Here is a 24,637-nt window from a genome sequence, read left to right as displayed (position 1 = left end):
TGAGGAAGATGGAGTTAACTACATCAAATTTAGCCAGGAAGTGAAACATTTGGGTTAATACCAAGATAATCCACTACTTCTACTGTGTTCTACTTGAGAAGCTAAGGCATCCTCTGACTGAGGCTGAGGAATGCTGTTCCCAAATTGTTGAGAGGTTTAGGAGCACCCAGGAATATTTGCACTTGTAAGTCACCTTGGCAGCCTGCAGGCAGTAAGTAACTCCCTTAGAAACGCACAAAGTGGTGATATCAGCACATTGCCAAACATGTAACCCTCTGCAGATGGAAATAATCCAGGTGGGAGGTGTGTGGGTGAGGGGAAATCAGCCTCAGAGGTGTACTGAGCACCTGCAGGGCTTTGCAGTGAGATGGGGCCAGTGCCAGAGCTCAGCCAGCAGCAAAGTGCTGCTCCATATTCCCTGTTTAGGCAAAATTCTGGTTGAGAAGAAAACACATGAGAAAATGAGGGGTTACCCACGAACTGCAGATGCAGCTGAGGGCAGAGAATAAGTTGGGCACTCTTCACAGAGATTGTGTTTGCTGGCAGGAGTGGTAATGAGGCAGGAGTTAAAATAAAATAAATGAGGAAACAGAGAGGTTGCATGGTTTGCTTTATTAGAGCAATGAAATAACCACACCATATCAAAGCAGCTCCCTTCTCTTTTGTAACCATGAAGCAGTCTGAGGCAGGCAATTACACCTCCTTTCCAGCTCAGAGAGGCACATCACCCTTTGCCACAGGTTAAGGAATGTTAACAGCAGCAGGAAGGCGAGTTCAGGGGTGTGTGTGCTTTGCTGGGAACTCACACCTCTGAGGAATTGGATACAGTCCTGTGGAGCAATTATCTCACAGGAACCACATGCCTGCCGTCCTCAGTGGCAGAATTATGGAAGAGTCTCGGGATCTGGGATTGGAGCAAGCTTGAAAAGCAAAACTGGGTGAAAGTCCCCTCTGATGGGCAGAAGGATGGGGCACCAGTGCATCCTCTGGCCCCTCTGTGGGGCATTCTCAAGGGAAATCAGAATGGGGCTGAGCTGTCTGCTGGCACTCACAAGGTCTGGGATTTGCAGCAGGAGGTTGCGCAAGATGCTCTGATCCCCTGTTTTCTCATTTTGTACTGAAACTTTGACTTGAGCCTCTTTTTTCACTTTTAAGGAGTCTTGATCCCACCAGGGAACTGCAGGCCTCAGGGCCAACCTCAAAGGTGACTTTGGGGCCTACCAAAGCCTGCGGCCAAACTGACTTGTGCTTTTGGCAGAAAGCTTTTTGGGGAATGATTTTTTCCTCAAAGGAGTTGTTGTTGTTGTCATGGGTGGGAAGAAGGAGAAGGAGAAGGAGAAGGAGAAGGAGAAGGAGAAGGAGAAGGAGAAGGAGAAGGAGAAGGAGAAGGAGAAGAAGGAGACGCAGTTCTGAGTGTGGCAGGGGCCAGGCTGAGTGGCCAGGGCTGCTGCAGGGGCCTGGTGCTGATCTCTGGCTCCTTCCTGCAAAGTGCTGAGCACAAACAGCTCCGAGGAAGGATTAATTCTGTGCTTGGCTGTCAAGGACACACACAGTTCACTGGCTAGATGTGTGCCCAAAGTTAAGCATGTGCTTAATGAGGCTCGAGTGCTTCGCTCAGGGCAGGGCTGAATCCTTAATAGCTCCTTGGTTTTGCAGCTTTTGCTGAAAAACGGGACTGAGATTTTCCTGGGAGATTTTGAGGACAAATTTACTAGTATTCATGGTTCTAGTAATGATAGCAAGGAAACTCATGAATAAAAAGGAAGAAATTATGTATCAATACATCAGACTCACAGTAATTACTTTTTCCAACCTATAAACCTATTGTGAACCCAGGAATTTCAATGGGCACATACATCACGTACAGTGAGAAGAAAAAATCCAAAAAGCTGAAAGAAACTTGAGCTCTGCTATGCTTCTAATATGTTTAATGTTATTGTTCCATTAAATCCCTACCCTTCATGACCCCAGACATATTAAATAACATTCTCAGGGCTGAAGAAATGCTTCAGACTTCTAATTTTGCACATATTTTTTTCCTCCTGTGCTCTCAGACCTCTAAATGTGTTATATATTGAAAAACCTCTGTAGAAAATACTCTGCAGTCTTTTTCCTGAAGGGAGGCTGCAGGTAACTGGGCTCACATGGAGCTCTGTTTGCTTTTGACAGTTTTTCAGAAATAGTTTTTGCAGCTGTATCGTTTTTCATGTTTGCAATTTGTGGTGAGCAGACAATGCACAGTGGAGCCTCAAAGGGATAAAACATGACAGATAGCATGGGCTTGGCATGGCAAAAATGCTCACACCACTTGCTTAAGAGCATAAAGGAATCTAGGCCATGCAGGGACAGAAAATATTCATGGTGGTATAATTTCTTTATGAAGATGTCTTTAAAAAGACACAAAATATCACTGCAACACCTCATTAATGACATCTCCTGCTTTTTTAATTGCTGTGAGGATTTTTTCTCCCTGCTGTGACAACAGCATTGACCATGTTAACATTGGCACTGGGAGGTCTTTTGTTGTGCTGTCAAGTACCTTTTAATCTTTCAATTCTTGTATGTCAAGTCAGGTTTCTACCTCAAGGATGAACCAAACCTTATTTCTGGGTCAAGAATTTTGTTTTATCTGCAGCATAAATTAGTGACAAGAGCTTCCCAGAGCTTGCCTTTCTTTTCACACCGTGACTCATTGGTTCTTCTGTGCAAGCCCTGCTTATTCTGGATGATGGAAAAACATTTCTGCCCAACAAGCACTGCCACTTAGCCACTGTGCATCAGTGGTCATCTGCTCTCTACATTCCCTATTCCCATCAGCATCTCAAGGAGGGAGACAAAGATGAATTTCAGCGAGTCCCACCTTTGCACCCCTGTAATTCCTGGGGGTGTGTGCTGCCTCCAGTGCAATTCACTCCAGTATGGATTGTAACCCTCCTGCTGAGCTCCCTGGGTTGGGGAAGGCTTCTCTAAACCAGGGTGGGAAGATCTGAGCTTCTGATTTTGGGAATACAGACTCCAGTCCCCACTGCTGGCCATGAAGCAGCTGTGTGTGCCAGCCCTGCAGTGGTTGTGAAAGCAGCTTTATTTCCTTTATCTCAGCATCCAGGGGGGCTGCTTTTCCATAATAGCTGAGACCAGCCCCATAATCGCTGCAAAAACTCATCTCACCTCAAATGTTTTTAAAACTTGTGGGCTTTCCAACACTATGCCTGCCTTTTAAATTTAAAGATCTCTTAAAGAAAGGCAAAAAAAACACCTCACTAGTGTTTGCAGGGTGCAGGGGAAATAGTGGCAAATGTTACAAAGCATGATCCTACTTGTCTGGTCACATCATGTCCAAACCACAGCAGGCAGAGTTAGATATTGCTGTATGTGCTGGATTATACATAAAATGCATCTGGAACTGGGTAGCACTGGAGCTCTTCTCTCTGGTTTTGTAGGGCTTCCCTGCTCTGTAACAGCATTTCATTAATGTGGCTTTATTTACAGCCACCTCCTAAACAATAACAACAACAAGTAAAAGAATAAAAGAATAAGAATTAGAATAAATAAGAATCACAACATCCTGTAAATCTGAGCTCTGACCAGGCTGAGCTCAGCACCCATCTCACCCCATCTGCTCAGCCACATTCCCAGGGGACAGAGAGGGGACCAGTGGCTGTCACACCAAAAAGCACAGGTGGGGAACACATCCTGATAAATGTGCTTCCACTAATAGATTTTTTTTCCATTTGCTTTTCCCATGCAGACAGTCAGCTACTTACTGGGCAGAGCTGGAAGTGATATTCTGAATTGCTGAGGGAAATTTTCGCAGTTGATCAAACTCTTATGTATTTTGTGCTGATCAAAGATTCTCTTCATGTCTCATGCATTTGAAAGCACAAAAGAATGAATGGGAAAAGAGCTATTCTTCTGAGCTGGTAGACAATGAAATGATGATTGGTGAGATTATGCCTTGACTTTACTGTGAGCACAATGTCAGTAAAGGCAGCAGTATAGAGAAGGTGCATTTTGAGATATTAATGCCACTAAAAGAAACAGAAAAGCCCCCAAAAAGAGGAAAATGTCTGGGTGTGTTATTATTTTTATACTTTAGTGGAGAATAAAATCAATTTGTCATATTCTTGGATCATATTATTTGCCCAGATTATTCATCCCTTCATATCGTGTCTGCTTGTGTAGCCAGGAGTGGTAACTCAATGTTTTGCTCAGGTGAAAATCTGTTTTTTTTTATATTTTAATATTTATTTTTAATATTTTAATTTTAAAATTAAATATTTTAATAGTTATAATATTAATAAAAATATTTTATTTATTTATTTATTTATTTATTTATTTATTTATTTATTTATTTATTTATTTTTATATGTAGACATCTAGTGCAGGGAATGGCAGGAACCTTCCACTGGTGCTGCTCCTAGCAAGGGACAGATTTTTCACAGCATTTTCACAAATGCACTGACCTGTGCAGAGGAATTAGAGATTGCTTCTTTATCTTTTAGCAACAGTGCAGGTTTCAATGGCAAAACCTAAAATAGGCTTCCAGGGCTCTGGGTTAGTTGGAATTTTAATGAGTTAAAAATGAATTAATTGTGCTTAGTAAAGAAGAGGGTTCTAATCTGAGGCATCTGCAGGGTGTTCATTCCCAGGTCTTGGCTTGGGGATGCTCTTTTCAGGAATGGAGCCAATTGCTTTGGTGTGTTTGTCACATGTGTCTCCCCTCAGAAAGGCACTCACATCAGCTGCAGCAGGTGTCTCTGGGGTGGTTTTGCCTTGATCATGGAATGAGGGGAAAGAGCAAGGCTGGGAACAAGCAGGGGAAGGAGGCCAGCACGCAGGAGGGCTGTGGCTGTGTGATCACAAAAGTGCATTTTGAATATCATGTTAAAGCAATGTCTGTCAAGAATGGTTTAGCTCTAGCTGATCTCACCCTGGGGCCAGGGGATGGCCTAGGTGACCTCCTGAGCCTCCTTTTGCTTTTCCACTGGAAACAGAAAGAAAACCCACCTCAATACACTGTGTCCCTGTGGATTATCATACCCTCTTCTCCCCACTGTCCTTCTGTGCCAGGTAACAAGATATTTATACATACAAATGTGCTTTCAGAAGCTTATTGTTATTCTCTGCATAACTTTATGGTTTATATTAAGCTAACTGGTCCTTGAGCATGTGCTGTTGTCAAGCTCTCTCCGTCTGCTCAGGAGAAAAGTGCTCTGGGGCTGGCACAAAAGAGCATGATCTGGGTATTTATCCTTTTGGCAGTTTGCTAATTATTCCTATTGCTATCACATCCCTGCTTGGATTTCTGTCTCTCTGCCACAGTAAATATTCTCTCATTTTTCCAAGCTGCAGAGCTGCTACTTAAACTGGAGAAGCCTGAATATCCTGCAGGGGCCCATATTGTCATTTGGTTGATAGCGGTGAAAGGGGCCAAACATCCTTTCTGTACCACTCAAATTGCATGTCTTTGCATTCCTGCATTGGCCACTCATTTTCTGGCCCATATTCTGCTCTTGTAAACAGCTCCTATGGTCCCTGGGAGTGCTCTTTGTAGCACAATGCTTTGATAAAGCCAGAGCCATCAGCTGCCAAGGCTCCATAAGGAAGCAGAAATAGGCACCAGACATCTCTGCTGCTGTAGATGTAGCTGCATTAGCTGTATCATTTCTCGTCGTAAGGACTTTCTAAGCCATTAAAATGTATTATAAAATTAAATGGTGTTTTTCCCACCTGTTCTAACTGGTGCCAAGTGCACTGAAAACCCTCCCAGAGGATACAACTCTGCATGCAAAATCTCAGTGCCCTCCTAAGGACTGCAGCTGCCTCAGAGACACCTTTTCTTTTTTTCTTTTTTTTTTTTTTTTTCCCCATGGGCTGCCTCCTTTACTTAGAATAATAAGCTTTAGATGATCTCAGGGCACTCTAGATCCCCCTGCTGCACAATTCAATTTGACATAAGTGTTGCATGGAGGGGAGGGAGGGAGAAAATCTTGCAAGCAGACACCGGACTTTCAGTCTGAGTTTCCCATTAGTACAAAGAAGAAGTTCATCAGCGGGGGCTTGGGGGATTTCATGCCTGTCTGTGCTGGAAGAAAGGCTCTCTGGAATTGATGGAGCATCTGTGCTGGATCAAGGGGCTGCTTGTGACTTCCCAAGTCCATTCCAGGCCATAAAATCATTGAAACTGCAGCAAACTGCTGAGTGGCCACCTTTGAGTCTTGCAGTAACTATCCTTTTAGTCTGGTATTAGCTATGTTTTATCATTTAGGTAACACCGTGTATGAACTGTTAAGCCTGCAACTGGGCTTCAGGACAGGTATTTAAGTGCTCCACAGGAAGAGAGGAAAGCTGCTTTCCAAAGGAGAAGAATAGCAACCTATAGCTGTGGGACCCAGTTAATCTCCTGTTATCTGTTCCCATAGCCAAATTATGCTCCTATCAGTGTTAGTCCTGTCCCTGCCAATGCAATTACAAAGCCTCACTGGTTTATATCTCTTAGTGAGTTTGCTGCTGCCCAGTTCCCCTGGCTGCGTCAGGCAGGGGCTCTGCCTGCAAAATGGCCTGACCCAAGCAAACCTGTTCCCTGCTGCTGCAAAGCTCCTTGTCGTGCTCCCTAATCACCCCTAATCCCAGCAGCTGATTCCCCTGATTATGTGTCAGAACACGAGGGCAGCCTGTTTAAAAGGAGCTGTTTTCCAAGCAGCAGCACTTCCTCTCCTCAGCTCAGGGATGTGGGTTTGACACAAGAGGTGTCTCAGAGATGGCTCTGGGCTGCAGCATGGGAGGACAGCATGTGTCTGTCAGGATAGCACTTAGCTCACTTTGGGCTCTTTGCCCTATTTTCTGGCTTTCTGGCTGCTGTAAGATAATAGAACCCCTCCAGAGCAGAGGAAGTCTGGCACTGAGCAGGATTCTTTCGAGTAATGCACAGCCCTGGTGGGTATTAATCCTGGTAGTTTAGGCAGATGTATGTTAGTGATCCTAGAAAATAAATACAGATTTCCATGGCAGAGGTTTGGTTTTTATAATGCTATTTTCTGAAATACCAGAGTGTCTGCAGTGCCTGCAGTTGCCCTGTGGTGATTTGGTTCATGAACAGCAAAAAGAAGACTCCTGAGAAGTTATTAATGTTGAGGCTGGGGGACCAAGTAATTGGCAAAAAAAGAAAAAAAATGTTTACAGAAACATTGAAGAGAAGCTTGAAATATAAATTTGAATAATTATTTTTCAAGCTTGAGAAATAATTTTCAATTATTTCTGAATACAAATCACTATGTTGATTTATCCAAATACTACTGAACACCCAACCAGGTCCCAGCCATAGCTAGAAAGGAGCTGACTCACCAGATTTATTCATGACTGTTCATTTATCAGAGCAGCTTTCTCTCTTCTGTTTGTAAGCACGACTCACTTCTATAGCCACCAGATCAGATCACAGTTGCATCTTGTCTTGTGTCAACACAAACGTATCCCTGTCCTGTTTAAAATCATTCTTTGCTTCCTATGTGTTCTTTGAGTTGTGCCATGGTGGGAAAATCTTCATGGGCTTTGATTCCCCTTAGTTCTTCCTTCTTCCCTACACGTGTTCCCGTGCTGATTTGTCTTTTCCTCATGCTGTAATTGGGCTGGTGCCACCGTGTAATTTTTAACTGTGTGCAGTATCAACAGACCTCCATCTGTCTCTCCTCCAGAGCTTTCCAGCCTGCCGTTATAAATATCTGCCAAATCCTTCTCCAAAGAGAGGATCACCAGATTCCAACTGTTTGCAAAATAAGAGCTGCTGCCAGAAATCCTCTCCCACCGTCTGCAACCTGTGCAGAACCTGTCCCTGTTCGGGGTGGGATGGCACTGCTGGCACTGGGGGGCTCAGAATGGAATTCATTGTCCCTCAGAAGCTATGGTGGTCTCTTGGCTCAAGTATCTCATCATATGTGTCATTTTATTAGACAACAACCTTCAATAACCATCAGATAAAATCAAACTAACTTGTATGTAGGGGTGGGGTTTTTTCCCTTTTAAAATGCAATTCTTATTTAAAACATGCATTGGTGTAGATCAGTTCCAGTGTTGTTTTAAAAGATGTTTTACTTGACCTGGAAGGGTCTGGGAGCTCATTCCCCTTTCCCAGCCTGTCACTTAGGGGCTGAAGACTAGTTACCATGATCTAACTGGATGGACTTGCTGAGAGAAGTTTAATCTTCCACCTCTCTATATTTTTCCATCAGAATAAATCATTAGAATAGGCAAAAACCAGACTTGATTAGATTGTGCACAATCTAAAAAAAAAAGGTAATTTTTAACATGGATAAAATAAAATTATATATCAATGCAGTTGGATAAAGTAAACATTCTAGATTATGATGTAGGTGCCCTTTGACACTTGAAGCCATTCTCATATTCTCTGTTAATGGCATTGGTTCAGAGCTCTGTCAGACTGATGTGGCTTTGTGAGCTCAGTTGTGTTTCTTGGGCTCCAACCCACACACATGTTAGTGTTTGCTGGTGGTGTGGCAGCTTGCTCTGCCTGGGGGATTCCCAAGGAACCTCTTCAGGTACTGCTGCACACATCAAATTAAAAATAAATGTCTGCTTGAGTAAAAACCTGCCTAGTTAATATTAGATCCAAGAAACCAGGTTTCTGTTATATCCATGGAAGACTGGAGTAAGTCAGCACAAAGGATATTTCAAGGTTGGTTCAGGAGAGGGTTTCATGTTTGGTTCTGCTACGTCTTAGTTCTGGAGAGCTCTGCAGAGGAATATAAGGAATGTAAAGCATCTTGAGGGGTTGGCAAATCCTCCTTACAGTCTACTTTCTGTATAACATGGTATTTTCAAGAGGCAGAGAAGTGAGTACCATGTGTTGGACATGGGCATGAACCAAGTGAAAAGTGGCTTTTTGTAGAGGGAAGCACCTTAAGCACTGCAGAAACTTGGGAGCTGTTTTATGATGTGTCATCAGGCTCAAAAAGACTGGTATTTCCATTGTCTGTATTGCAATGTGGATTCCGTGCCCGTTTTTGAAGGTTTAAAGGCAATCATTTTCATTATTTCCTTAGGAGGGTGTGCAACCACTTGATAATACATTATGACAGCAGGAAAATATGTACACACAAGCCTGAGCCTGCAGGACAGCTGTACTTATTCTCAAATGAAAAATATCCTCAGCCCTTGCAGGGGTGGCAGGGAGCACAGGGAGCAGGGCTGGGCTGGGGCAGGGCTGTGCTTGCCAGGCTGAGATCCAGCCCCCAGCTCAGTCTGATTTTCTGCAGCAAGATTTTCTCCTAAAGGAACAGCCATGGTTTCTTCTAAAGTGTCCAGGAGATAAAAAACAGATGGCATTGATTAGCTAATTAGTAATATTTTCTGCACCTTATCTGTTGTTCTTGATGTGCGCAAAGTTTGCAAAATCTTGGGGTGAGAATTTGTTGAAGAAATCAAATCTTTTAAAACCTGGAGAGGAAGGAAGGTTACATACAAATATATAATTTTATGGCCAGCAGAAATAGGTTAATCTTTTTTCTTTGAATTAATATTCAGGGCTCATTTCCTTCATTTTTTAAGGAAATATATACAATGAACTTGCAGCTCTCCTAACTCTTGTCTTGACTGCTTAGTGAGAGGTTCTGCTCTCCCCTATTCCTCTTTGTGGATGTGCTCCTTTCCCTTTTGCATTTCTTATGGAGACAAAGCAAAATACTATTTTTTATTTTATGCCAGGCTCTCTTTTAGCTTGTGTTGTTGTGAACTCTTTGTGTCCTTGGCAGGACTTCTGCCAGGTGTTGGCCACCTCCATGACCATGCTGTGACAATGGTCAGTGCCATTTTGCCAGAGCATCACTGGGGTGTTTAAGGTCACTCTGACCTTGGGTTCTGTTGGACGCAAGTAGCTTGATGTTGTTCATCATTTAGGGCAAGGTAGAGTACCTTGCTAAGATGTTAATGTCTGAGAAAGGATATCAGGCTTTCAGACCCTGCTGGGTGCACAGCAAAATCTTCATACAGCCAAAAACTGCAGCACTTATCTGGTTTCTCCAGCAGCTAGGAGAGCCCCAGGTGGGTTTGTGGGCAGACAGCAGCTCTGGTAGTCACAGTGGTGGGTAGACACAGCTTCAGGTCCCCAACAACCCCAAAATTAGGACTTCAGGGGAGGTTTGAGCTCTGCACCAGCATGATCCCAAAGCCTCCCATGCACCAAGGTCCCATGCAGGAGCTGTATTTTATTTGCCAGCAAGCAGCATGAGTGACACATGAGCTGTCAGCTGGGCCACCTGTGGCAGCAGGGAAAGAGAAAGAGCTTTATTTTCCTCTTCTGGAGAGTGTCCTCCCTTGCAGATGCTCTGCAGGCAGCTTTGCTGTGCTTATCTCCTTCTGAGGATTTCAGAACAGGTAGAGGTGGAACCCAGATGTTGCATTGGTCAGCTGCTTGAGCTGTGCTCCATCCAAAAGGACTGGAAGGTGTTTGAAGTGAGACAGAGATTTGATCCTCTCTTACACAGAGATTTATACTTTTCATGTTCTGTGGTGTGGAAGCTTTAGCCTTCCTATTTCCAACCTTCCTATCAGAATGACATTTTTTATTTGCTCCTAAACTGAAGAAACACCAAACTCTGCATCCTTTCTCAAGCACAGTCTTGTTAATGTTCTTTGAAACATGACAAGTGTTGTGGCCATCAAACTGCAATGATCCTGTTCCTTCTGAAATGAGAAAAACATGTCACTTTTGGCTCTAAGTAATACAAAGGGAGAGGCACATTCTAGATGGGAGCTGCATGGCTGCCAAAGATGAAAGAAAAATGTTATTACTTTTGGAAATTTCATAATTACAGTTAATGATAATTTAATGAAATGACATTGTCTTCACTGCTATCGCTAATGAAATGTTTGAGAGTGATAAAACAGATCTTGTTAAATAGAGCGAGAGTTTTGAGTGGAACAGCTTTGTGACAGCACACTGCCTGCACAAGTCTTGAATTCCTATTTTTTTGTTAGAGTAGCTCAAAAAAGAAGATTAAATGAAGGCTGCATGGCAAATAATGCACAAATGAGGTATTTAAAGGTCTTCCATTAAGCAAACAATACTGAACTCCTGAACAGCATATTGATGATTGAGCACTGCTCCTTAGGAATGCTAACCCTTCATTAAAACACTTCACTTGTTTTCCTTTGCAGGCAAACCAGAGAACAAGAAACCCCGCCTGACTTTTTTTACTTCTCAGACTATGAGAGACATAATGCAGAAATAGCAGCATTTCATCTCGACAGGCAAGTGGAACAGATTTACATTAAAAGGGGAAATATTGTGATAAGTTCCTGCATTTGGCCATTCCTGAAACTGAATTACTTTTTAAAAGGGGAAAGTGGAACAAAGGTGGGCAAGTGCCATGAATAAATGAAATGGCAGATGATGAAAGAGTAAGTTAATAATTAGGAAATGCGACTTACTCTGGGAATGAGAAACCTGGCAATAAGTAATTCTCAAAAAGAAAGAGTAGTTATATTGAAGAGAAGCTGAGAAATTAATTTCCCTTGTGATCTTGCAGTAGATGTGGAGAGGACCCATCTCCCAGGGAATGTGTCACGTTGGTGTGACAGGAGCCTGGCTCACCCCAATTAGCCCCAGGGCACAGAGATCCAAAGGAGCCAAGGGGAGTGGTGCATTCAGAGAGGAGTCCTTGAGATGGAAGGGAGTTCTGGATTCACAGCAAAAGGCTGGGACTGTCCCACGTCAGGAGCATATTTATGCCACAAGTTGGTGGGAAGGAGAGGGCAGTCGTGGCCATCTCATGCTCCTGTTGCTGAAGATGTCCCCCCTCCAGAGTTAGTGCAGGGCATGGTGGACACCCCAAGGCTGCAGCCCTCCCTGCCTGCCCAGATTAAGGGTGGAATTAGTGATTTATTTACTAATTAGTGATTAACAGTATGTCTGAAAACTGTGGCATTTCACTGAAGCATCTTTCACACTGTGAAAGGCCAAGAAACATCGTTTCAAAAGCACAAAGCTTTGGGGCCACAAATTATTTGGGGTTTTGTGTAGCATTGCTGCCTTCTGGAATGATGGCTGGGGTATGGGAACGTGTCAGTGGGTGGCACAGGGTAGGTTTGCCAGTAAAACCCAACCCTGGTCAGATCCTTCAAGGATCTTCTCTATTTCATTGTTGTTGACCTTGGGGTTGATCCCTTCTGCTTTATATTTTATATTGCCATTTTAAGCAGATGGTGCTGTAGAAAAAAACATCAGTGGAGTTCCTACGGGGGGTGTGTTAAATATCCACACACTAAGCAGGAAAAGCAGTTGCTACCCAGTGAAGGAAATCTGAACAGCAGACAGTGGATATAAAAATCCTGCCTATGGGGAGACTTTGTATGGGGTCTTTGCTCTTTTCCTGTATCTCATAGCAGTGCTTCACAGGGAGGTTTTATCATCTATGAAGGCGGGAGGGTTTGGGGTGGGGAGAGGCTCTTCTCCCAGCCTTTGCCTGTGGGAAGATTTTTGGTCTCAGGGAGATTGTTTAGGTTGGTATAAGGGTATTAAAGCAGAGAGGAGCAGAAGGAAATAAATCAAACACATACTAAGGCTGTCAGAAAAAGAATTACATGGTGTTTATGGAGGAAAGAGGCTGAAATCCCATTCCCCAACTCACTTAAAAACTGGTGAGCAAAATGCATGTCATAACAACCATGAAGTAGCACAAAGTGAAAAAATAAATTTTTGCTGTCTCTGGTCTTTGGAATCATATGTATCTTCATTTTTATCATGGAACAATGCCCTCCATACTTTTCTTGTGTTTTACTCCACACTACATAGGCAATGCAGAGCTCATCATAATCAGGACATATTTTGTAATACACTACATGAGGAATTATCCAGTTTAAAGTGATGGGCTTTATACTCTTTAAAACCCACAGATAAATGTGCCTTCAGAGTGTAATGAAGCTTCCTAAAAGCTGTAACTCTCATTACACTTTAATCCCTTCCATAACCCGCGTCTCCTGTGCCTCCTGCAGGATCCTGGATTTCCGGCGCGTGCCCCCGGTGGCAGGCAGGCTGGTGAACATGACCAGGGAAATTCGAGATGTTACTCGTGACAAGAAGCTGTGGAGAACATTTTTCATCTCACCAGGTAGCCCTGGAAATAACTCTCTCTTCTCTCTATCCCGCTGAACACATACTTAAGGAAACGATGTGTAGATTGCTTAATTGCTCAGATATTTCTAATAAAACTGTCTTCTGGAGCTTTGAATAAAAAGAAATGTGGAGACATAGCTTACAAAGAAGACTTTATTGTTTTGAGTTGAGTGCCTTCTCCCCTTGGCAAATTATCTGCAGAGAGAGGCTTTTATGTTCACCAAAGTGTATTCAAAAATGTTTTATGTAGAACAGTTTCTAATACAATCTTTTCTGGTGTTCTCAGTTTATCCAAACCCTTATTACCCAGCCCATTAGTTATTCAGGTTGGTTTTTCTTTTTTTTCCCACTGCAATGTGATCTGTCACTTCTGTTGGTCAGATGCATTTATTTGTGGGTTTGACTGGAGTAGCAAACCTAATTTCTCAGAGCCATTCAGGTTTTATTACAACAGGAGTTTGGACAAAAAAATCAGGAAATAGATCTGCAATATATCCTGCCTGCAGCTCAAATTCTCTGTTGGGCTAGAGGTGACCTGAATTGTTCCCAGTCCTCACTCTTGCTTCGAGGGCTGACCCAGAAGCTGATACCACTCACTCCTCAGCCTTTCACAACATTTTGTGGACCTGGTCAAGGATGGAGCTCCACAGGGTGGGAATTTTACAGGCACAGGATAAAACCCTATCCTGCTCACCAGAATATACAACTGGAATAGGGAAAAATGGACAAAAGTGGTAGCATCTCTTATTTAACATCTGGGATGCTGAGATGGAGAAATTAAGGCTCTGAGTTAAGGCACAGAAATGTTTAAGTTTGTTCTTACATATAGAATTTATAGGTTGTATGTTCAATTTAAAGCACAGTGCCATGTTCCAGTAGGTGAATTCATATTTTTTCAGCTGTGTGCAAGTATGCTTTGCTGATCTGAGGCTGTGACTTGTGTAAGAGGCAATCTGGAACAGAAACCTCTGGAGATCTCTCCCTTGCTCTGTGTGTGATTGGCCAGGAGCTGTTTATCCCAGATCCCTAAAGTCAAGATCCAAAGACTTAATTACAGTTTCTCCCAATGTAACTGTAATTTATTGCTGTTAGCTAGAAACCAGGGCCCTGTCATTGCCGAGCTTTTGCTCTTAACAGGTTTATCACACTTTTCTGATCCCCAATAAAGTCATTATTACGGCTGCTATTTTTAGCTATTTATGTTCAGCTCTGCAGGACACAGTTGAGCAGACAGTTATTTATTCCAGGAACTTCACTTGTAAATTACATTACATAATTGCAGAAGGTTTCATTCTACCCCGCATTATGAGCACTCCAGTTTCACATGCACAGTTACAGTGGCAATAGATGTTCACCAAACCTGGGGGACACAACATTTCTGCATTTGCTTACTTGCTTTCCCTCCTTCTTTGTTTCTCTATACTCTTTTTTTTTGTTTTGGCTTGATTTTTGTAGGTAAATACGTGCAAAAAATGGCAAAAAATATTTTGTCTGTGCACAAGGTGCTTTGGCTCACTTTGAACATAAGCCATTTTATTCCTATTTTGGCAAGTAAGATGTGGATTAATGGGTTTGCTTGATTTTTGGTGTTCCTAGGTTAAATTTCAAGACTTAGGGATGAACTTGAATTGTTTCTGAGAATTACAAACTGTTCTCAAGTACTGAGCAGTGTACAGCAGCCAGAGCAGGGCAACACAGAGTTAAGGCTGCCAGTTTGGATGAAGATCTTTATCTTGCCATTATGAAATTCCAGACATCCAAGCATAATCCTTTATTCAAATTTATTTGGAGGCCTCAGATAAATTCAATTAAAATATTTGATTAACTATGAATCAGGCTTTTCTGGAGAATAAAATGCTCAGGCAATTAATTTTTCTGTCCATTTTACATTTCCTGAATCAATATACTTTGGTTAAATCATGTTGGTTACTTGTCAGAACTCTTCCCTACAAGTCCCCAGCTTAATTAGTCAGATTCTCATTAACATATGCCCAACCTCTGTCTTGTATTTCACACTGACCTTAAAAGGCAGGCATTAATTAATGCTTAATGAAAAAATAACAAAGAACCTAAATTAAGCTTTTAGGCACAGCTTCCACAAGGCCAGCAGGCAGCTCAGGCAGCAGATTGAGGGCAGGGAAGGAAGAGAAGAGGGAGGAGCTGGGGTGAGACTCATGGTCTGGGAGGTGAGGATGAAGAGGGAATAGGGAGCCTGAGGAAGGCTCAGGGGCTGACTTGCCCCTCTGGCAGATGGAGGGCAGCTGAGGCTGTTGGTTTTGAGGGAGAGGTGCCTCAAAATGTGAGAAATTGAGGTGTGACCCTCCAAACCCCTGCTGGTTTTGAGGGAGAGCTGCCTCCAAAGGTGAGGAATGGAGGTGAGACCTCTGGATACTTGCACAAACCAGGCTGTGCACCAGCATTAGCCTGTGGAGGACCCTCTGGGACCCCCTTTCAGGTGGCTCTGTGACTGCATCTCCATCCCCAGCAGTGACAGTCAATGGCCATGGGGACACTTGGTGCCTGCTGGCAGAATATCCCTCTCCATGCACAGCTCTAAAAATAAACGAGCACTAGGTGAAACTGATTTTATAGGAAGATGTTCCCCTTGAGCTGGGAGCCCATGGTTTGCACACTCAGGGGATGATTATTGGTAATATTAATCAATCACAGGACCATGGAATTCACTGAATTGGAGGGGGCCCATCAGGGTCATCAAGTCCACTCCTAGCCCAAGCATCCCACCAGGAACACTTTGTTGTTCCCCAGACCTGTGTGGGGATGTGTTGGAAGAAACCTCCCTGCATTTCCACTCCTGGGCCTCCTCCCTTGTCCCATCAGGCGTGGAAATCAGGGCCAGGGAGCCACAGGCAGCTTCAGAGCACAGCAGCATCCCTGCTCCCATGGAAAAGTGACAATGGCTGTGAGCAGGCAGGCCGGGGGATGCATTAGGCTGCACTCAGAGGGAAAGCAGATTGCAGAAAAGTGCACTTTCAGGCAGTTTGGACTTAAACATGAGAAATGGAATTAGGTCGGTAATTATTTAAATTAATTTTCCGTTCTTTGCAGCAAGGCAGACTGCAGTACCCCTGCTACTTTTACAAATGAATGGTAATTTGCTAGGAAAAAAGAGACATATTAATGATGTCAGCCTTCATTTTGGAAGTAATTGAGGCAGCAGCTTAAAGAAATCAATGTTACACAGCTAGTAAGCACTATGTTTTTGTTCATATTAACCAATTCCAAGAGATTATGGATTTTTTTCCCTCTCAGCATACAATAGAGTTCAGAATTACCTATTATTTTGAGCAGGTAAATGAAAGATCTTTTCATGCATTGCTGTAGTAAATATTCAGGATTCTTCCCAGTACTCCAATTGCATATGCTTGCTAAATGTCCTCTATTAACAGTCATGCAAAGCTGAATAAAAGAATTGCTCTGCTGAGCAATTTGCTTCAAGGTATCCCCCCCTTGTTCCTTTTCTTCCTGAGAAGAGTTATTGTTCAGCTATCAGGAAGATGCACAGAGAATTTGCAGATGAGTACACAGACACTCTGGTTCTTAATTGTTGTAATTAGTTGGAGTTTCGATCACCAGACCATGATTTTTGCCTGCATTTCATTACAAACCACATCCATTCCTCCCCAGATAATGAAAATCAGACACTGCAACAGGGGGCTCTCTTGTCTTTCTGGTGCTTTGGTGAAACAATTTTGGTTTGTAGTGAAGAAGTGTTTTGCGTGTTGGAAATGCTCAGCACTTGGACATCCCAGCATGTATAAACATCCCTCCCTGTCTGGTTTGCCAGCAGTGCTGCTGTTGCCATTCCTGCCCACCCTGCAGGAGCACAAATTCCTGGCTGTTGCTCCTTTTGCAGGTGTACTTATGCAAGAAACACCTTTATCTGTGAGAGGAAGATATGGTTTGGGCAATTTTAGTGAGAGGAGAAGGGCTGTGCCCCAGTGGGGAGCTCAGCTCCCCTTTCTCTCTGGTTTTTGCTTCGGGAAGCCAAACCCTGCTCTCAGCGTGGGCTTGCCATCAAGCGCTGGGCTTGTGTCTCTAGCTGGAATTTCACCCTCAGCCTGCTGTGCAGAATGTGGGTCACCTACTTAGGTTTCAAAGAGCCTTGCTGGAGCACCTTGAAGTCTTAAATGAGATCTGTGCTTTTCTATATTTGGTGCCCCTTTTTATTTTTTTTTCCTTACATTTTTAAAAAGCCTTAAAAATGAATGTTTCCCCTGATAATTCAGGCTGCTTCATCTTACTGCTGGTATGTAAGGACTAGGGCAGACATAATAAGATGTCTGTTCTGTATCAATCAAGGCTGTTAATTTCTCTAGCTTGAGATCCAGCATCCTTGCACCTCTGCTATCCCCAGAAATTGAGCAGGAGCTGCAGGGAGTGGGTACCACAGGTCTGAGGCCATGGGGGGAATAACTGCTGGCAGAAAAGGATTTACCATTAAATGTAACTTGTCAGTGAGAAATACACTTGTGGTTTTACTGCAAGTTCACTCTCTTAGTGGCAGGACACATCTTGCCATTGCTCAGGGCCCTGGATGCTGGAGCAGGCAGTGGGGCTCTGTGGAGGATCAATAGCTGGAAGATGCTGGCAGGGATGAGTGGCAGGCAGCACATGTGCTCACTGCACAGCCCTGTTTGCAGAGCAGCAAACAGCAGAGCCCCCAGCTCTCCTCAAGATTTACCTGGGTACCTGTGTGATTACTGATTAGCCCCAGTTGCTTTCGTTGACAATACAGAGCAGGGTTTCATTGTTCCCCAAGCTGAATGCAGAAACAAACTGTTAAACAGAGTATTTATCTTCCCACTGAGCAAAATGCTGTGTTTAATACAACTCCTTTTTCTTGAAAGGTCAGATTTACATAGTGAGCAGCAGAGGCTGTGATGGTGTGGGGGGTGTTTGCTGGGACTTTTGCTCTTTACAGAACTGGTCCTGGAGGAGATAAATGAGCACTGGCTTCCTGCTGCCAGGTGGAAGTCAGGTCATAGACACCCTGGACGATAAGTTATCTCAGGCAGTCAAGATAAATCTGCATGGTTCCCTCTCTCCAATGATGAGGGGGTGATGCTGACGCAGCTGAATTGAAGCCCAAGCCCCACTGCAGCTTCAAATCAGCAGAAACACAATTTTTGAGAGGATATTCCACTTAGTAAAACACTTTAATTGTAAACTCAGAAGTACAGACATGTTTGAGTGATCCCTTCCTCCCTTTTGTAATTTCTGTTCTTCTTTTCTCTTCCCTGAAGTACTTTTCCTTGAGTAATTGTCAACAAGATTTTTGGCCACAGAGTAAATATTTGTGGACTTAGCCAGGATACATTTAACTGCTATGATCCATCCCTGTAAATATAAATATACAGTTTGGGCAAGTTGTTCTGAGCATGGATGGATGGGTGGCCCTCATGAGTCAGCCACAGCAGGGTGATGCAAAAGGGCTGTCTTAGGGTAAAGGAATCACAACTTCATGGGCAAATCAGGTGGCCATCGACAGAGAAAGCTGGGACATCAGTGGGAAGCTGGGACAGGTTGTCAAGTAGCAACACATCAGCCTTGTAGTGTGGTTATTCAGAATAATTCCATGGTTTAACAGCCAGCCCCAGATAATGCAGCTGATTAATAAAAGCATCAGGAGACCTTTTGCTGTTCCATGTTCCCCTACCTCTCCTTCCTCAACCACAGCTCCTTGCTGTGTTCCTCCCTCCCTCCTGTCATCCCCAGAGTTGTCCCTGTCCTCCTGACTCACCATCTCCCCCTGGCAGTGCCCATCTGCCCTGGGCACTGGGCTGGATGTGGGATGTCACAGTGCCATGCAGGGCTGTGTGCTGCAGGGCACCACTGCTGTGCAAACCCACACTCACCTTCCCGTGGCAGGCACAAAATCACCTCCTGCTACTCCCAGCCCTTCCTGCCTCATTTGCACCAAGCCTGCCCAGAGGGAGAGGAGCTCAGAAACAATATTTGAATTTAGAGGCCTTGTGGGGAATCAGGAAGCAATGTGACTTCTCAGCTTCATGCATTAGCATGAGGAAAAGGCACAGCCTTCCTCTAATGACATTTTATGTGCATAAAGCAATGTCACAAGAGTTGTAGCACACTGGCAAGAGCAGCAGTGTGCTCCTATTCCTGTGCACAGTCTGGTGTTGGTGGGCTTTGGGGATGAGCTGCTCTCTCTCACCTTCAGTGAATTCCTGTGGGCAGGATGTTCTTGTAAAGATGTGGGTGTTCCTGTTGGTACAGAAATATGTGGTGGCAGTTTTGGGGAGGTTTTAAGGTAACACACGGTCCAAAACCTGCTGCAGATTCTTTTTCTGTGGTTGTTGGAGTAATGTGAGGTGTGGAGGAAGGAATTAGTGTTTGAGATGTGTGCTGACAGCGTTACGTCCGTGCTATTTCCACCTTCCATGCACACCCCCACAGGACTCTGGATGGTAAATAATTCTCCTTGCAAAAACTGCCAGTTCTTCTCATACCAGCAAGGAGATGAATGAAATGTTCTCTGGTCTTAAAGAAACAAGCCAAGATTTTGAGAAGTGACTTAATCTTGGGCACATGCCACTTGTTCAGCTGTGGGATTTGGGGTTCCAGCCTAGGGTAGCAAATAGTTCTCAAGGAATGTATCAGTCTGGGAAAACAAAAGAGAAAGGACAGGATTAAAAAAATAAAAACGGTTTGGGGAATATAAATAGGCTGGAAATAGTCACAAAGAGCTTTGCACAGCTCTTTGTGATCCCAGCCACTGAAATAATGTCTTTCTAGTGTTTTCAGTGGAGGAAAACTATGTGTGGTAACAGGGGTTTGGATTTATTTCTGCTCCTACATACATCAGTGCTTTTATGAATTCTCAATACTAATTTAAGGGTAGGCTTTAAAGCTCTTTTCCTTTCTTTGCCAGCCAACAACATCTGCTTCTACGGGGAGTGCTCCTACTACTGCTCAACAGAGCATGCCCTGTGTGGGAAACCAGACCAGATCGAGGGGTCCCTGGCTGCTTTCCTGCCTGACTTGTCCTTAGCAAAAAGGAAAACCTGGAGAAACCCCTGGAGGCGTTCCTACCACAAGCGCAAGAAAGCAGAGTGAGTAGTGGGGAGCAGAGCTGCACAGGGTGGCAGGGAAATAACCCAGTCCTTGCCCCTGGGAAGGGACAGAGCATTTCACATGCCAGGAGCTGCAGTTTGTGCTCCTGAACACAAATTCAGTGGCACAGTTCCCTCATGGGACAGGTACCTCCAGTGGCATGGACAGGATGCAATGGGACCTGTCCAAGTCCTGTCAGAGGGATAAAGATGCACTGATCTCAGCAGCCCTGAGCTGTTTGCACCCTATCACTAAGGGTGCAGCTAGTCTCCTAAATCCTGAAGCAGATAGCTTTCAGTCTTGTGATTTTCTTCCTTTTTCATCAGCCACAATCTTCCTTGCTTGCCTGCATTGCTGGAATTTGCTGCCTCTACCTGACCCTGCCCTTAATCGAACATGATAAAAGTAGATCTTTGCAAAATAACAATTTTTTTGTCCTTTTCAGTAAGCTTTGTATGTCTCATAAAATATCAAAATATTGCCTTTTCCAGATGGGAAGTTGATCCAGATTATTGTGAAGAGGTTAAACAAACACCCCCATATGACAGTGGGACCAGAATTCTGGATATAATGGATATGACAGTTTTTGATTTCCTAATGGGTATGTTTCATCTCTTTCAAAAATTAAATGCAACATTTAATTAGAATAAGAACCATTTCTTTCTGCACTGCTCTGCATAGCTCAGCAGTTTGTTAAAGCGTGGCTGAAGCTGCATTTACTGTATGTGCTTTTCTAGATGATTATGGGAAAATGCAGATTTACATGGTTATGTATTCCCATCAGTGCAGATTAAAGGAACAAAGATGTTCAGAAATGCAGAGTGGTGATGAATGCAGGTCAGGCCAGTCTCCTTCACAACAGTGAAGGGCTTCACAGTTTGCTTTAGTGAGTGCTTTGCCCCTCTAATATATGGCTCCTGGATGCACATGCAAGGACTGCTCATTATGGTGCTTTGTTTTCATCCTGCAGGAGTGTTCTGTATAAAATGTCAGTGTTGGGGGGGAAGAGGCATTGCTTTGTCACAAAGGCAGCTGTGGATTGTATCAGGAATTTTTCTGTTAATGTAACCTGATCTCAATAAAATAATTATTTACAGCCAGGTACTAGTGATCCATTCCAAGCCTAATTCTCATTCTCATATGAAACCTTTGCTGCTGCAGCAAATACACCTCTAAGTTACTAACCTACATCCTTGGGCACATGCCAGCATGGACACATCCTGTGCCATTGCCCCCACTGAGATTGCTGCACTGGGCTGCAGCAGGAGAGGCCAGGTGACAGCTCAGGAGCCATATGTGGCATCTATAAGTAGCTCAAGACCCCTGCCAGGGAGACAAAATTCATAGCTTGGCAGCAGTGCTCTGCACATTGGCCTTAAAAAGCAGCTCACACAGGGAGAGCTGTGCAGCTGTGCAGATCAGCACCATCCTGGTCCATATTTCACTGACATGAAGCTGTTCTGGCTTCCCAGGCAGCCAGCAACTGGGGCAAACTTCTTACCAGGGGAAAACCAGGATGCTTGGTTGGGGTTCAGGAAGCTGAATGCAGTATTAACAAAGTGATCAGGATTAACACCCCTGCTCAGTGCAGGGCATGTTCTCCTACCCTTGCACTTGTGAAATGTTCCATGTCTGCCTCACACACCCTGCTGAGCCCAGGCTGCAGCAGCAGGAACACAGCTGCCCTGCAGGTGCCCAGGCTCCCCAGGCTGCTGAGATCCCTTGGGATGGAGAGGGGGTTCCTTGGTGTACCCCAGGAGGGGTTCATGGAGGGGGGAAAGGTTTCTTTGCCTCCTGATGGGCCTTTTAGAGCTTAAGTACAAAAGGCGCAGAGAACTTGAAAAGCTGCCAGAGGTTTGTCAATCCTTCCAGTATTACACACTTTGGGGTGTCTGCTGTAGGAGCAAATGAGCTCTGCAGATTTGATGTTTTCTCTGCTACATTTTTGGGGAGCACTAGCTTTTTGCATTGCAGGCTCAAGCCAGAGTGAAAATGTTCTTTTTCTTCTCTTTGTCCCATAGGTAACATGGATCGACATCACTACGAAACCTTTGAGAAGTTTGGAAATGAAACTTTTATTATCCACTTAGATAATGGAAGAGGGTAAATATCTTTAATAATATTTTTGGGGTTAAAGGAAAAAAAAAAGTCAGTCTTTAAAACAGCCTTTGTTACATTCTTGCTCTTATCTTTAAATAGGTTTGGAAAATATTCCCATGATGAACTTTCCATTTTGGTGCCTTTAAACCAGTGCTGCAGGTATGTTTTCCCTCTGGAGGTGTTTCTTGGTTTGTACCATGGTTTCCACTAACAGGACTGAAAATTTTTGATTGAATCTTTCATTGCACACTGTGGAGAGGAGGAGGTGGTGTGATCCTGCCCAGCTAGCCCTGAGCATTGGCACTGCCACATTGGCACTGCCACAACGGCTGTGAGATGTTGGGAGAGAAGCTTTAAGACAAAATACAGATGCCATGGAAGTCAAGTGACAAAACCCTAGCTTGTTCACGTGCTTCTCAACAGCTTTCCTTGGTGCCCATGTTCAGGGTTTTCAGAGAGTGACATTTAGAGTTTCAGCTTTGCAGGGTGAGCCTGAGGAGCCCCTGCTGCTGTCACACATGTCCCTGCTCAGTGCCATGTGTGTCACACGTGCCATTCCAAGGTGGACACGGCCCTGTGAATGCTGCACCAGCTCCACTTGGTGCTTTTCCAGGTGAGGGATGTGAGGGCTGCCTGCTCTGCCCCTTGGATCTGTGCTCCAAAACCTCTGCACCTCTGAGGGCCCCAAAGATCAGTGACAGGTGACAACGCCAGCTGCTCGCTAGGACTGTGACAGTGTCTGGCTCTCCTCATTTCAGATCACAGAATAATTACACTATTACTGCAATTCTGGCCTTTTAGCACTGTCGAGATCAACAGTGGTGGAAATAACTGATTTGCATTTTTTTTTCCCCTCCTTTTCTTAGAATCAGGAAATCTACCTATCTGCGATTACAGCTGCTAGCCAAGGAGGAGTACAAACTCAGTCTCCTGATGAAAGAATCTTTGCTAAAAGACAAAATAGCTCCAATCCTGTACCAGCCTCACTTGGAGGCCATGGACAGGCGGCTGCGGATTGTGCTCAAGGCTGTCAGTGACTGCATAGAGAAGGATGGCTATGACAACGTGGTGGAAAATGACTTTAACACTGATGTTAACACTGTTGCCACTGAGAGGTAGTGAAATGGCAAGACTACGTTTTTACCAGCCGAGTCAAGAAGATTCAAAGAAGGAAAAGAAGCAAAATAACAGCAACAAAATAAAAATAAAGTCTTGCAAAAGACTGTGTATGCTACTTTGTGAATTCAGTGAATTCAGAAATGAGATATAATTGTTCCCAAAGTAGGTAAAGTGTAGACTCTGCAAAGGATTAGTTCATTAAGAAAATAAGTCTAATGTGATGCTTTTCATTAGTTCCTGAAGAGAGATTATGAAAAGATTCAGAAAATACTCAATCATGGACAGACAGCAGTCTGATAGCAAAACACCTCCTGTCCTTTTTGTATAGAAAGGAGGCCTTTACTTAATATTTTGTATTTATATATGGTATATCTATGAAACCCCAGACCTACCTTCCAAATTTAACTAAGAGGGACAGCATAGTTTTGTGATTCACACTTTATTTGTGGTGACAGTCCACTTAGTATTTTGTGTTAACCCTTTAAGTGCTCTAATCCACTGTATCTTATTTAAATTGAATGCTTATTTTCCCCCCAGCTACTCAGCATTTAAAGGGTTAAGGCATTATGAACTTTTAAAGGCAAAAAATAATAATAATAATGATAATAATGATAATAAATACAGGGGTTACCAGAAGGGAATTTCACTAATTGTGCTTTGACAGGAATACTTGAATGTTGGTTTTACAAAGTGATGTAAAATGACAAGTTGTACTATTTGTCCATAAGGAGGTGGCAGCTCTTATCTTTCTAGACTATCATAGCTGAGCTGCTACTTTTCAATTTTGCTTTTGATAGTTTTGTGTAAATATATACATATATGGGTAAAAAGCTGCTTTCGGCAGCTCTAGGCTTACTTTTGCAGCATTTTTGTGGAATTGTTTGCAACGTGGTAAAAGTGCAATAAAGATATGCAAAATGTGTAGCCATCTTGTCTAAATGGATTCATTCATCTTGTTCAGAGCAAAGCTCTGTGCACCAGCCAAGTGGTTGTTGAAATTGCCATCCCCTTTTGTAGAATAGCAAATGGAGCTGGAGCAGGGAACTGGTGATTAATTGGTGATTAATGCACACTGCAGTGCCAGTAAGGGCCGGGGTGTTGAAAAGGGTTAAATCTTTACTATGAAAGCATTGTTTTGACTGTCATTTCAGCATCCCTTCCTCTTGCAGTTATGGCTGTAGAAACAAGCTGTGGAGCAAC

At 43.7% G+C, this 24,637-nt stretch overlaps 1 protein-coding gene across 2 annotated transcripts in view; it reads left to right on the top strand.

Moving 5' to 3' along the window:
• FAM20C (FAM20C golgi associated secretory pathway kinase) overlaps window positions 1-24,361 on the top strand; it is a 56,216-nt gene extending 31,855 nt beyond the window's left edge. For both annotated transcript variants that reach the window (XM_059484513.1, XM_059484512.1), the window contains 7 exons: window positions 11,170-11,262; window positions 13,006-13,121; window positions 20,037-20,217; window positions 20,710-20,819; window positions 22,240-22,321; window positions 22,418-22,477; window positions 23,185-24,361. In XM_059484513.1, coding sequence (XP_059340496.1) covers window positions 11,170-11,262; window positions 13,006-13,121; window positions 20,037-20,217; window positions 20,710-20,819; window positions 22,240-22,321; window positions 22,418-22,477; window positions 23,185-23,437 — 895 coding nt within the window. In that variant the 3' untranslated portion in view covers window positions 23,438-24,361. The remainder of the gene's footprint in view (window positions 1-11,169; window positions 11,263-13,005; window positions 13,122-20,036; window positions 20,218-20,709; window positions 20,820-22,239; window positions 22,322-22,417; window positions 22,478-23,184) is intronic.
• The last annotated feature ends 276 nt before the right edge of the window (window positions 24,362-24,637 follow it).

The sequence above is a fragment of the Ammospiza nelsoni genome, chromosome 17 (genome assembly GCF_027579445.1).
Source record: "Ammospiza nelsoni isolate bAmmNel1 chromosome 17, bAmmNel1.pri, whole genome shotgun sequence".
Classification (NCBI taxonomy): Eukaryota; Metazoa; Chordata; class Aves; order Passeriformes; family Passerellidae; genus Ammospiza; species Ammospiza nelsoni.
This window is presented reverse-complemented; position numbering and strand designations above follow the sequence as displayed.